Source organism: Alosa sapidissima, chromosome 4, assembly GCF_018492685.1.
Source record: "Alosa sapidissima isolate fAloSap1 chromosome 4, fAloSap1.pri, whole genome shotgun sequence".
NCBI lineage: Eukaryota > Metazoa > Chordata > Actinopteri > Clupeiformes > Clupeidae > Alosa > Alosa sapidissima.
This window is the reverse complement of record NC_055960.1, coordinates 4,459,312-4,472,105: the sequence shown is the minus strand read 5'-3', so window position 1 is coordinate 4,472,105 and position 12,794 is coordinate 4,459,312. Positions and strand designations below refer to the sequence as shown.

Below are 12,794 nucleotides of genomic sequence, written 5' to 3'. Positions count from 1 at the left end.
GCCTATGTGTCATTTTCGCAAAGGAATTCAAAAAGGCCAGCTGGGGAATGTGAATTTGAGAGTGACAAAACTCACTTCAGCAAATCTTTCAATTACCTGTGAGGGCAGAAGTAGAGTAGCCTAACCGCTGTGGTTTTTTACCTCTAGTCTATAAGCAGAGATCCACTTTAGCATGGGCTGTGTGTTTATGAACCTACATTTTCATTTTTGAAGCCCTGAATCGTTCATCAAGTATATTGCTTCGGCAGGCTATGCATAGCCTAGGCCCTATTTTGCGTAATGAAAGAGAGGGAGAGACTATAAAGCCCGCCCTAACAAACAACTGATTGGTAGGTCTGCAAAAATAGCACAAAGAGAGGCCCATCACTATGATTTGCCTGTCATTTTCTCTCACTATGTTTCGTCACTTTCTCAATCCAGCATGTAGCCTAGGCTAATTGATTTTCCACAATAACAAATCCTACGGGCATATTTTTATGTGAAAATGCGTGCCCGATGTGCAAAATGCATACAGGTTGGCAGGTCTGTTGCTGTCGGTGGCCATTAATGGGTGCCCAGGTTGGCAATCAGTCAGGCAATCAACCAGGCAATCAGTTATTCCTATTATTATACTTATCTTTAATAGAATAATTACAACTCCTCTCCTCTGAAACCCTCCCTCTCTATGTTCCAGCTTCTCTCCTCCTGGCCCAACAGCAAGCCAGCCTTATACATATGCACACACACACACACACACACACACACACACACACACACTTTAATTTCTACTAATAATGTAAGTAATTACTAATAATGTAAATGAAAAAGGTGAAAGAAATACATGAATAATCCTGTCCAGTTCAAGTACTGCAATAATCATGCTTTGTAAAATGACATTTTGTTTTCACAGCAGATGCCTGTTGATGGTTATGTCATATTTGTAGGCTAACTCTCAATCTGTTAATTTCTTACAACAAAATTCACTAGAAGCCACCATTTAAGGAGTAATTTTTTCAAAATCTTTTCTTTTTCGGGGTAAGCTTCCTACAATTAACAGCACCGCTGCTGGAAAAATGTCTAGGGGAAACGCTGCAGTATATCGACTACGCTAATCATGCAGGATAAGTGTAACAGTAGTTAACTTTCTTGACTCCTGTTTGCTCAATCCAGATGTAACTCAAGATGACTTGTCCCCAGGATATTAGTAGGCTCTTAGTTTGAAATGTCACAATATTTACAATAGGTCCATTTCCAAGCTTTATTCTGACTGAGTGCTACTGACTGATGGACAGCTAACACAGCTATAAGCAGGCCAGGTGTCACAAGTAGAATTTGTCAATAAAATGGAGCTCATTCTACTGTAATCAGGGCATTCATAAGCCAAGCATATGCCTACTGCACATTGTGTAACCAATAGCCTAGTAAAGCAACAGTGGGCCTAATACCGGCATTATTTGTTCAGTCATTAATAAATGTCTAAAGTTTTTATTTGTAATCTTTAAACAGGGTTCTTGCAGGTTTCAGTAAGTCAAATTTAAGATCTTTTTAAGACATTAGACCATAAAGATTGAAATTTAAGACCTACACAACGCATTCTCAAAGAAATATTCAAATCAAAGAAATTCTGAAAAAATAATTTCATTTCAATGAATTCAGTCATTGAAAAAGCATTAATTTAATTTACTGATAAAGCAATCACATTAGTAACCTTCCACACCCAACAACGTCTACAAACCAATTGATTTTGACATTGCTCACTTGTATAGTCAAGGAAAAACATCCGTGTCACGTTCCAAATGGCCAAAATCTTAGGCCAAAAATAAAAATATGCTAAAAAAAACTTGGCCTCAAATAATAACAATAAATTCTCATATTTATTTACATTACAAAACAGAGAAGGACGTCTTCGCGATTACTGAATCAGGAAACATCACTTAAAAGAGATCGCTAATCTCACTATTGCTATTAAATGAGTGGTGTTTAGTCACTGTGTGTAGTAGGTCGTTCGACGGATGTGCGATGATATTGCGCTGGAGACCAGAGGGACCAGGCATTGAGGAGGACGTCGTCTCTAATTTAAAAAAAAATTTGTGCAAAGTTTTGCAGGGGAGATGCGGAGACGCAGGCAGGTATTGCATTTATAAAGGGATTTGTAGTTTTACCACCGCATACGTACCAACACCAATATCCCCCAGAAAGAACTACAACACACCGAACCAATGTTCTGAGGGAAGCGTTCTGCTGGTCAGCAAAGACTCTAGAGCTCCGCTTTGTAGGCTACGACTAGATACTTTTTTGCTACTTTGTAATAACTTTCTGCGGCTGGCATTTCTGGAAATGATCGAGGGTAAAAACCTTTTTAGACCTGACTTGATGAAATGTAAGACCTCGAATGAAAATCTGCCTGTTTTTAAGGCGTTTTAAGGCCTTAAATTTAAAGTTCAGAATTTTAGACTTCTTCAGGCTGCAGTTAACACTTAATGAGCAAATGTCAGCGACTTAAGTGTGTGGTTAGATAAATAGGCACTGGCAGAGGCAATAGGTAAATAGATATCTTTGCATGTTAGCACAAGCAGTAGCCTGTAGGCCTATAAAGGCAAGCGTGTTTGCCACTTACATTTCTGACGTCTGACACTTCAAACTGCTGCAAGTGCATCAAGAAAGGTCCCGTCTTAAACCATGTTAATAGCCAATCGTAGACTAAGATTTGGGGGTGGCACCTGGGGTGGCCAATCGAATCTCAAGGGTGGCCTGTGCTGCCCCTGCTCATTTAACCCACCGAGGGCAGGAGAAAAGTAGCCTAACTATGTGATGTTTTACCTCTGTATTAAGAGATACACTTTAGTGTAGCATGTGGTTAGCTAACATTTTATTATTTTCCTTGGTCAAATCGCTGCTCCAGGCAGGCTATGCGTAACAGAAAGTGAAAAAACTCTTCGGATCTACACGATTCAAGTGATAAGACATCTTTGGGTTAAAAACGGCTATTTTCGCCGAAAAGCAACTAGTTTGCAGGTATGCTGGAAACAGCGGTCAAGGTTTGCAGGTTTTCACCAGTATCGATAAACCCCGAATCACCTTAATAATCGTAATAATTCATCAATCTGTTAACTATATTTTTCTGATGATGATAATAATTAGCCTTTATTGCCTCCTAAGACAAATTATACAAATTTAATTAAAAGTTACATTTACACATACTGTCATATTGTGTGACTATCATAACTAATTGACAGTCACACTTACACATGTACAGTTGTGCTCATATGTTTACATGCCCTGTATATACACAAGCTAAAGTTGACTAAAAAGAGGAATAAAAAAAATCTTCTTTTGGAAGTTGATTTTAATGCCTTAAAGGAGTGGTTCAGGATTTTGGACATAGGACCCCATTTCAAAGTTAGCAAGTGTGAGATTTATCAGTGGAGACCGTTTTCAACACGTTTCATCCAGTCCTTCTAGTTGCAGAGTTCGAACGGTAGAACGGCTAGAACGGTATGTGCTAGCCTGCCACTAAAAACAGTCTTACCCACTCCACACCCGAGGCAAATAAATTATAATGCCAGACTATCAATTTCTGTGTTGATAGAATAATGTTAGAAATAAAACTATCCTCTCAATGATCGCATTACATTTTGAGGGACTAGTTTCTCAGCAGCAGAGGAATTTTACTTTTAGTAGTTAGTAGTACTGCGCCAAAAAAGTAAACAGTGAAGCGCACTCCAATCGGGAATTTCTAACACTATTCTATCAATACATGCGGCTAATACACAGGAAATTGCTGTAGAAGATGTTTAAGCTATATATTGTAGCATGATACATTATTTGACTGCAAGCATCTTATATATATAAAAAAGATAATACAACCATAAATGTGCCTAAATATACCACCAACTGATGGGCAACATTTATGAGCGAGCATCACTCAAACAAAACAAACTAACCTTGCTGTAGGTGTTGAGCAGGGAATATGTCTATAGGTGTTTCTTTTTGAAGACTGTCTCTGGTCTGTTTGCCACCTAGTTCCATGTCAAAACACAAAAAATATATATAACACAGCATGTCAAAAAACGAATATATACAGAAAAATCTTCATTAAATATAATTTAATGTCCAGAATACTGGACCGGAGGAGCCTACCGTCTGCAACACATGACTTCAGTGGGGAGGGTCTCACAGGTAACTGAGCTGTAAACGTCTCCTTGGTTATGAATAGACTGCTCCCTGGAGAATTATGATCTCTGTCCGGCTGCAAAACTGCTACAGAATTCATCTTGGGGCTAGTGACATACATCACACAAACAAAGGCCATGTTTCTGTTACAACTATTTAACTAAGCTGGTATTAATATACTTGTCAGCATGCAACTTGCAAAGACTGCAATAGCTTCTGTCCAGCATTCTCAGCAAAAATAACATGATCGCACAAAGGTGGTATTATTTATTCCTATGCAGTACAGTGCCATGACATGATGCAAAAAGTCCACAAATAAACAGGTGACAAATAATAACATCAAAAGAAAACAGTATTTGTGTAAACAGTGCCATAGTTTTCAACATTCAACAAAACAACTCCACTACTGTAACTGACCTGCTTTTGGCGGAGGGTGTGCCTGTTAGTTTCCCTCCCCTCTCAGAATGCTGAAGTTTGTTTTTCATTTTGTTTATTTCTGCCTCTTTGAAATGAAGCTCAGACTGCAGGGACTGAATCTGCAAAAAATGGCAGACAGCGTATGAGTTACTCCAATACAAATCTTTAATAGATTGTATAAAGTATAAAACGCAAAATCTAAAAATGCATATTATTATCAAACCCAAGATTATGAGTTTAACCTCACTACGGCAGAGCATTCAGCTCTTTTTTGCTAATCTTGCGTATGCTTTCACTAATCTAGAGGTTTTAGGCAAGTTAACCTACCTTCTTAGAGAGCTCCTTTTCTTTCTCACTTTGGGCTTGAGCCTTTTCCCTCTCCTGGTGGTACAACGCCAGTCTCTGCTGCTCCTTCTCCTGATTGGCCACTCTGAGAGAATCCCTTAAGACACGGATCTCCCCATTCTTCATGAGAATCTCCTCCTCCACCTCCTTCAGCTACAACACAGAAAATCATTTTCAGGCTGTGGTCCAAAATACCTTCAAATTGTATTCTTGAGAATAATTTCTCAGATTGTAGAAACAAGTTTAAATTAAGTTATTGTCCTTTAATACAGTACTGTACATTCTGTGTGAAATCAGATAAGGCTTTTGCTGCACCGTCTCAGATTTTGTACACACCTTCAAATCCTACGTATTTTTTATTTTCAGCCCTTGACATTACTTCAGTTTTACGGCCTGAAAAACATTATCTGGGATGTAATGTTTGGCCATTAATATCATGAAAAGTATTATTTACAGACAGCCCAAACTTTGTAGGGTGGAGGACAAACATGTTCTCAGTATGACTGAGCCATTACAAGTCTGTACTGCATATTCATCAATTTTCTACAAGGCTTGAGATTTGGGGAAAAAAGAGTGACAATTAAGGGTACTATAAACTTGTTTTTGTACGCATTTGGTATCAATCGTTAGTTTTTTCTGTACATAAAATATTTTATTAATGTGCCAATTTCTGAGATCTCGACATATAATGGCCTTGAAGATTTTAAGTACTGGTATTAAATCATGGCAAGATTGTGTCTTTCGGTCATTTTCAGAGGATTAACATGGTATGTGGGGTAGCTAGTAGATGAAAACTATGTGTAGTAGCTCAGTGAATGGGCATTTAGTATAGAAAGTGCTAGTGTTGTACCATAGAAATCATTGTTTTACCTTATAGGGACAAGAATGAAATCGCTTACAATGTAACCAAGTGCGTGCATTTTTCTATGAATGAAATCATTTCAAATCAGGTAAATCATTGCCACTTTGTACATGAAATGACTATACTGAGCTATTCTCTCTTCTTGATTTTCGTGTTCCTACTAGCTACCCCACATACCATTTTAGTCCTTTGAAAACTACAAAAATATGCAATCACACCTTGTTTTATCTCTAAAATCTTCATGTGTGTTTGTTACAGAAACCTCAAATATTGTCTTAACATTCATCAAGTATTGCAGACAGTATATTGATTGATGTCATGTGGGTGCAAAAAATCAGTGTACAAGACTCCCAATATCACCAGTTTTGCATTGTTCCATATTGGCCACTCTGAGAGAGTCCCTTAAGACACGGATCTGCCCATTCTTCATTCTTATAAGAATATAAAATTAATGAAAAATCAAGGGTGAAAAAAATGACCAAAACAATAAAATAATCCAAAAATATATTTCACAGGTCTAAGTTTTGTAACCTAAACATTATATGTAGATGGTGCAGCAACCATTTTCCTGGATTCTGTCTGATTTGACACAGAACGGCTGTACAGCCTCAGTGGCAAAAACTCAAACGTCTCTAAAACTTGAGGAACTGCTGTTGACTCATTAAATTACAGTGCAGATTAAGTTATATTTAGCAGAACAGCAATGCAATCACATCCATCCTTGAAACCACAAGACAAAATTGCTAGAGCTGACCACAACACTCACCTTTCCCACAAGGGAGGCATGCTGTGCTTCCAATTTGATGTAGTGGCTCTCTTCTCTCGCAGCTGACTGGCCATGACCTACCATAAAGACCATAACCTATTACATACTAATAGCTAGCTAATAATACCTACTAATAGCCAGGTGTTCTAGCCTAAATGTCGTACAGTTCAGTCACATCTTAAAGCATGATATAATTGATTCGATATCGTCATAGTCAACTTCAATTTCATGGGTGTCAGGGTGTTATTAGCACCACAGATGCTTCAGAAACTTTCATAGGTGAATGGATGAACACGCACTTTATCCTGAAGGGTGACAAACTCCACTTACCAGATATAACGTTCCGTCCATTACTGCTCCTGAATTTGCTGGTATCAACACCCCTGCTCGGTCCAGGATGGCTTGAGAGAGCAAATGTTCTTCTGCCCTCTGGTTTGCTGTGTCCTTCTGAACCACTTACGGGGTCGGGGGTTTTACCAACCATGCTCTGAATGTTCCCGGTGATGGCCTGTGATGCTAGAACATCTATTTCATTAAAATCATCTTGAGTGAAATCTTCATCGTCCGAAAATGGATCGGGGCCAGCATCGTGGTGGTACTCTTTTAGTCGTTTACTTGGGGGATATTCCATCATTAACATAGGAGTAACATTAACGTTTCTACGAGAAAGGCCTAACGTTAATGAACGTTAGGTAAAGTAGATTTATAGTTAGATTAACGTTAACGTTATTCGAACACGAAGCTGACAGTGACTACTAAGCACCGGCATTTTAGGGCATGCTTACCAAAAGTAACATTTACCAGACTAGAGTCTAAATCTAGCATCTCTACATGGTTCGGGTTTACAATGTTACATTAACACTACAAACAGGGCAAAATGTTTCCTTAAGACGTACTTGATAGCTATTATAGTAGCTAAACGGCTAACAGTTAAGTTAACGTTCACAACAGCAAATCTTTGTTATTCCCTTAACTCTGTCCGAACTGGCTAGGACTAGCTTTAGTTTGGTAGCTTTCAAGCGAACACTATTTGATAACGTATGATTACAATGTAAAGAAATCCGTGCAGTGTTTGAAAGCTTAATCATACACGAATAAATATCACAGGATTAAATACGAGTTAGCATGGACTGTCCACGGTCATTGGTTGTACGGAAAGCTAGAAAGGACATTTCTGACGAGGAGCGGGAAAGGACGTTTAAATAATCCAGTTAACTGTAGTACTGAAATGTAAGCCTTACTGAAATTTGAACTGTACCCTAATATAGTCCATGAGCCACAGGGGGTCGTCACTACCACTTGGGGGGGCAAATTCTCACTATATTTTTCTGAAAGCTACATATCTCTGGAGTATAAAATGGTATGATAGCAAGTTGGATCTTGTAGCTTTGTGGCTGTACAGGCCTTCAAAGTTGACCTCTGATTTGAAAAAAAAAAGGAAATTCCACCTATTGGCTTTTTTTGTTAAAACACTCATAAGAGCCCAGAAAATAATCCAAATCTCATTATTACTGATGCATATGTGGTGTTTGATGTTGGCATACATATTTTGACTCATTATGTGCAAAAAAAAAGCTAATTTGAGTTTTCAGAGCAACATGTTATGGCAATACCTGAATGCAGACCTTATTGATCATTACTATTCTAACAATTGCGAGTTGAAATTAATGTTAAATGATGACATACATAGGTCTGCAGTACAAATGTTTTTTAAATTGTAGCTGAAACGAGTACAAAGGATCTTTAATCTATTCATTGAATTCATCATCGTCAGAACAGGAGCACAGAGGATGCCATCTCTATGGCACTTCACTCTGCCCTGTCCCACTTTGACAATAGCAACACCTATGTAAAAATACTGTTCATTGACTTCAGCTCAGCGTTCAACACCATCATCCCCTCCAAACTGATCACCAAACTCAGTGAACTGAGTAACTGGATTCTGGACTACTTGTATTGCATTCATTGTGTCTACACTTGAGATAAATAAGTTTGTGTTCAGTTTTTTGACAGGTGGACCACACCTCCTGCTGTCAGTCAGCCGCCCCCCAGGACGGCACTCCAGGTATGGGAGAGCATATATGCTCCCTCATCTCTGTTCATCGTCTTTGGGCTCCGCTTTCCTATTTCAATCGCCTCCTTTATTCAGCGGTGGTATCGGTTGTTCTCCTGCTTAATGACTCTGGCATGCAAGAGGTGTGGTCCACCTGTCAAAAAACTGACAGGTGGATCACACCTCCGTAACAACATCAGCTGATAAAAACGTGTCACACTACTCCACCGTGTGACCTTCTGATGAAGACGGAAGTATACGTCGAAACATGTCAAGGTAAAGAAAAAACATCTACCAATATATGTGTATGTGATAAAAAGAAAAAACAAACTTATGGATTCTGTACTTCCTAACCAACAGACCTCAGTCTGTTAGGTTAGATAATCGCACCTCCTCAACCATCGAACACCAGTGTACCACAGGGATGTGTGCTGAGCCCTCTCCTCTACTTCCTCTTCACCTACGACTGCACACCTGTACATGGCTCTAACACCATTGTCAAGTTTGCAGATGACACTACGGTGATTGGGCTCATCAGCAATAACGATGAGACGGCCTACAGGGAGGAGGTCCAGCACCTAACATTGTGGTGCACTGATAACAACCTGGCTCTCAACACCAAAAAGACCAAAGAGCTCATTGTGGACTTCAGGAAGTCTAAAGCTAGCACACACACACCCATTCTCATCAACAGGACTGAGGTGGAGCATGTCACCAGCTTCAAGTTTCTGGGTGTTCACATCTCTGAGGACCTCTCTTGGACCCTCAACACCTCTACCCTGATCAAAAAGGCTCACCAGCGTCTCTTCTTTCTGAGGTCCATCTGTCTCCTCAGATCCTGGTGAACGTCTACCGCTGCAACATCGAGAGCATCCTCACCAACTGTGTCACAGTTTGTATGGCAACTGCTTTGCCCACGACCGGAAAGCACTGCAGAGGGTGGTGAAAACTGGCCAACACATCACCAGTTCCTCACTCCCCTCCATCGAGGCCATCCAGGGCAAGCGATGGTTGCGTAATGCGCGCATCATCAAAGACAGTTCTCATCCCAACCACAGACTGTTTACCCCACTCTCCTCCGGGAGGCGTTACAGGTCTCTCCGCATCCGAACCAGCAGGTTCAGAGGAAGCTTCTTTCCTGCGGCTGTCACCCTACTGAACTGAGTATGAGCCTGAATCAGATCATCCCTAACCTCTTGTGTTGCTTTGCCTGCTGTAGATAAGCAAATGAACTCATGTTCCACTGAAAATGGATTGATCCAATTTCAGTTTCTGTCTCATCAGATCTAACTGTGTACAATTTTTAAAATTGTTGTAAATGTATGTACTTGTAGATCAAGTATTGGAAAATAGTTATTATTTCTTTTCAATGGAAATGATTTTAACATCAGATGAAAGACAATTTTAAGTATGATAATAATAATAATAATAATAATAATTGTACATAATGATAACAACGTGTAAAGTATGAATATTTTCACCAACCAGTTCATCTACATCTCATTCCCACATTCTTACTAGTCAAAAGTACAACTGAAATTTATAATGTAGATCATCTTAGCACCTGTGATGCAATTACCATAATTTCCCAACTATTAGCTGCAGCTTTTACATTGATTTTGCAAAATTTCTTCAGCTATGAGGTTAATACACAGGGGCAGTTAATATGGTATATGGTTTTGTTTCTTTTAACTTGCATAAAACACTGTCCTGTGGCTTATACAGAATACGGGTAATACACAGGAAATTACTGTATGTATTTCATGTGCCCTGGACATTATAAAATTATAATATTTATGTTAAGCTGGGTACATGTGGTGATGTGAACAATTTTCATATGATATTTCTTGAATGTAAAGGTAATATGTGATTGGTAATCATGATGTTTTGATCTCTTGGAATATCTCTTATGGGTAGTTTCAATAAAATACTAATTTACTGAATTTTGGGGTGTTTCCGAATACAAATAGTAAATAGCATAGCAATGCAGACCTATGTAATCATTTGTATTTCAAGTCTCTGCTGGGAGGTAGGAAGGTATAAATACATTGATTAATGAGGTAGTGGGCATTTCAATTAGTGCTACAACACGTTGTGTCTCGGAAAACGTAGATTTGCTCATTATTACACATAAATCTTGAATTTTATCAACCAAAATGAAGGGCAAAATCACCTAATGATTCAAAATATGTATGCCAACATCAAACACCACATATGCATCAGTAATAATGAGGTTTGGATTATTTTCTGGGCTCTTATTTCCTTTTTTCAAATCAGAGGTCAACTTTGAAGGCCTGTACAGCCACAAAGCTAAACGATCCAACTTGCTATCATACCATTTTATACTCCAGAGATATGTAGCTTTCAGAAAAATATAGTGAGAATTTGCCCCCCCCCCCCCCCCCCCCCCCCCCCCCAAGTGGTAGTGACACGCCCCTTTTTGGGCCTGTGGCTCATGGACTAATAGGGCGGCTATAGGCTAGGCCTGAGCGAATAAGTGTTAAAGGTGAAAGTAAATATAGCATCCTTTTTTAGCATCCTTGGAATCGTCTCTTCATGTAGATTAAGAATGGCAGGTGCCTATGAACTCCAATCATCATAAGCAGAAAAAAACGACAATGAACCAATCAGTAGGCTAAAATGATATGTTATTTTACATAAGTATTCACACCTTTTGTTATGACACTTGCCATTGACCACTTCTATCAATGGTCCTTGAGATGCTTCTACAACTTGATTGAAGACCTGCGAGACAGGGTTGTGTGAAGATACAGATCTGGGGAAGGGTACAAGAAAAGTTCTGCAGCATTGGAAGTGCCCAAGAGCAAGGTACTGTAGCCTCCATCATTCTCAAATGGAAAAGTTTGGACAGTGTTGTGCCAGTTCACAGCTTTTCTGAACTAGTTCAAGTTCAGTTCATACATGCTCAAAGTGAACAGTTCACGTTCAAAGTTCACAATTTTAATTCTGAAATATAGCTGCAAGCAGCAATGTGGGGGCCAAGCAGTTGAGCAGGAGTTGTCATGGCAACCCAATGTTGCTACATTATACACACACCCAATTAACCCCCCGTCCCACACACACACATATACACAGACAAACTTCCTCCACCACACATCCCAATCCCAATCCACAGACACGCACACCTCAAACATCACCAAATGTATTGTGCGTCCTCAGGTTGTAGTCACGAGTCCACATACCAAGTTTGGTGTTGATACGAGAAAGTGTTGATAATTATAGCGCCTCTAGTGGTCAAAGATCACTAAATATATTGAGCGTCTTCAGGATGTGGTCCTGAGTCCATATACTAAGTTTGGTTTCGATACGTGAAAGCATTGCTTAAATATGAGCCCACTTCCTGTGATTATAGCGCCCCCTAGTGGTCAAAATGCACCAAATTTCTTGAGCCTTCTCCTAATAGGGTCCTGAGACCATGTACTGATTTTGGTGTTGATACGCAAAAGCCTTGCCTAGATATCACTTCACTTCCTGTTTGCCGGCTTCGCCGCCAAACTTGATTGGTCGTGACGGGCTACAGGTTTTGAATATGGCTCCAAAAAGGAATGCGTTTATGACTCATGGTCTGACGATCATCTGCGTCAAGTTTCGTGAAAATCGGATAAACTTTGTGACCTTTGAAAACTTTTAGGTGTTTTTGATTAAATCCAATATGGCAGCCGGATCAATTACGTTGACATCACAAATTCACATCTGTCGGCCTTAGGATCTCCCACAGACACCACTAGTACATTAACATTAACATTAACAGACACCAATAGCAAGTTTTAATTTCAAACACATTACCCATTACAGGCCAAAATGTCATTTTGCTCATAATAGCGCCACCTATAGGTCAAAAATCATCAAATTTATTGAGCCTCCTCCTTATTGGGTCTTGAGCCCATGTACTGAGTTTGGTTTTGATACATTAAAGCTTTACTGAAATATTACTTCACTTCCTGCCAAACTTGATTGGTCGTGACAGGCAACAGGTTTTGAATATGGCTCTAAAAAGCAATGCATTTGTGAGTCATGGTCTGACGATCATCTACGCCAAGTTTTGTCAAAATCGGACAAACTTTATGACCTTTGATTCCTTTTAAGTGTTTTTGATTAAATCCAATATGGCGGAAAATCCAACGTGGCGGAAATTGGCGTCATGGGGTGCGTTGAGTTCGGTCTCATCCAAGGATTCC

The 12,794-nt window shown here is 39.4% G+C and overlaps 1 protein-coding gene across 1 annotated transcript in view; it reads right to left on the bottom strand.

Annotated features, from left to right (window-relative positions):
* LOC121707483 (ATR interacting protein) overlaps window positions 1–7,798 on the bottom strand; it is a 29,340-nt gene extending 21,542 nt beyond the window's left edge. The window contains exons 1-6 of the mRNA XM_042090092.1: window positions 6,873–7,798; window positions 6,543–6,619; window positions 4,897–5,067; window positions 4,570–4,688; window positions 4,120–4,259; window positions 3,924–3,998 (exon numbers count right to left, since the gene is read on the bottom strand). Coding sequence (XP_041946026.1) covers window positions 3,924–3,998; window positions 4,120–4,259; window positions 4,570–4,688; window positions 4,897–5,067; window positions 6,543–6,619; window positions 6,873–7,182 — 892 coding nt within the window. The 5' untranslated portion in view covers window positions 7,183–7,798. The remainder of the gene's footprint in view (window positions 1–3,923; window positions 3,999–4,119; window positions 4,260–4,569; window positions 4,689–4,896; window positions 5,068–6,542; window positions 6,620–6,872) is intronic.
* Window positions 7,799–12,794: the final 4,996 nt, after the last annotated feature.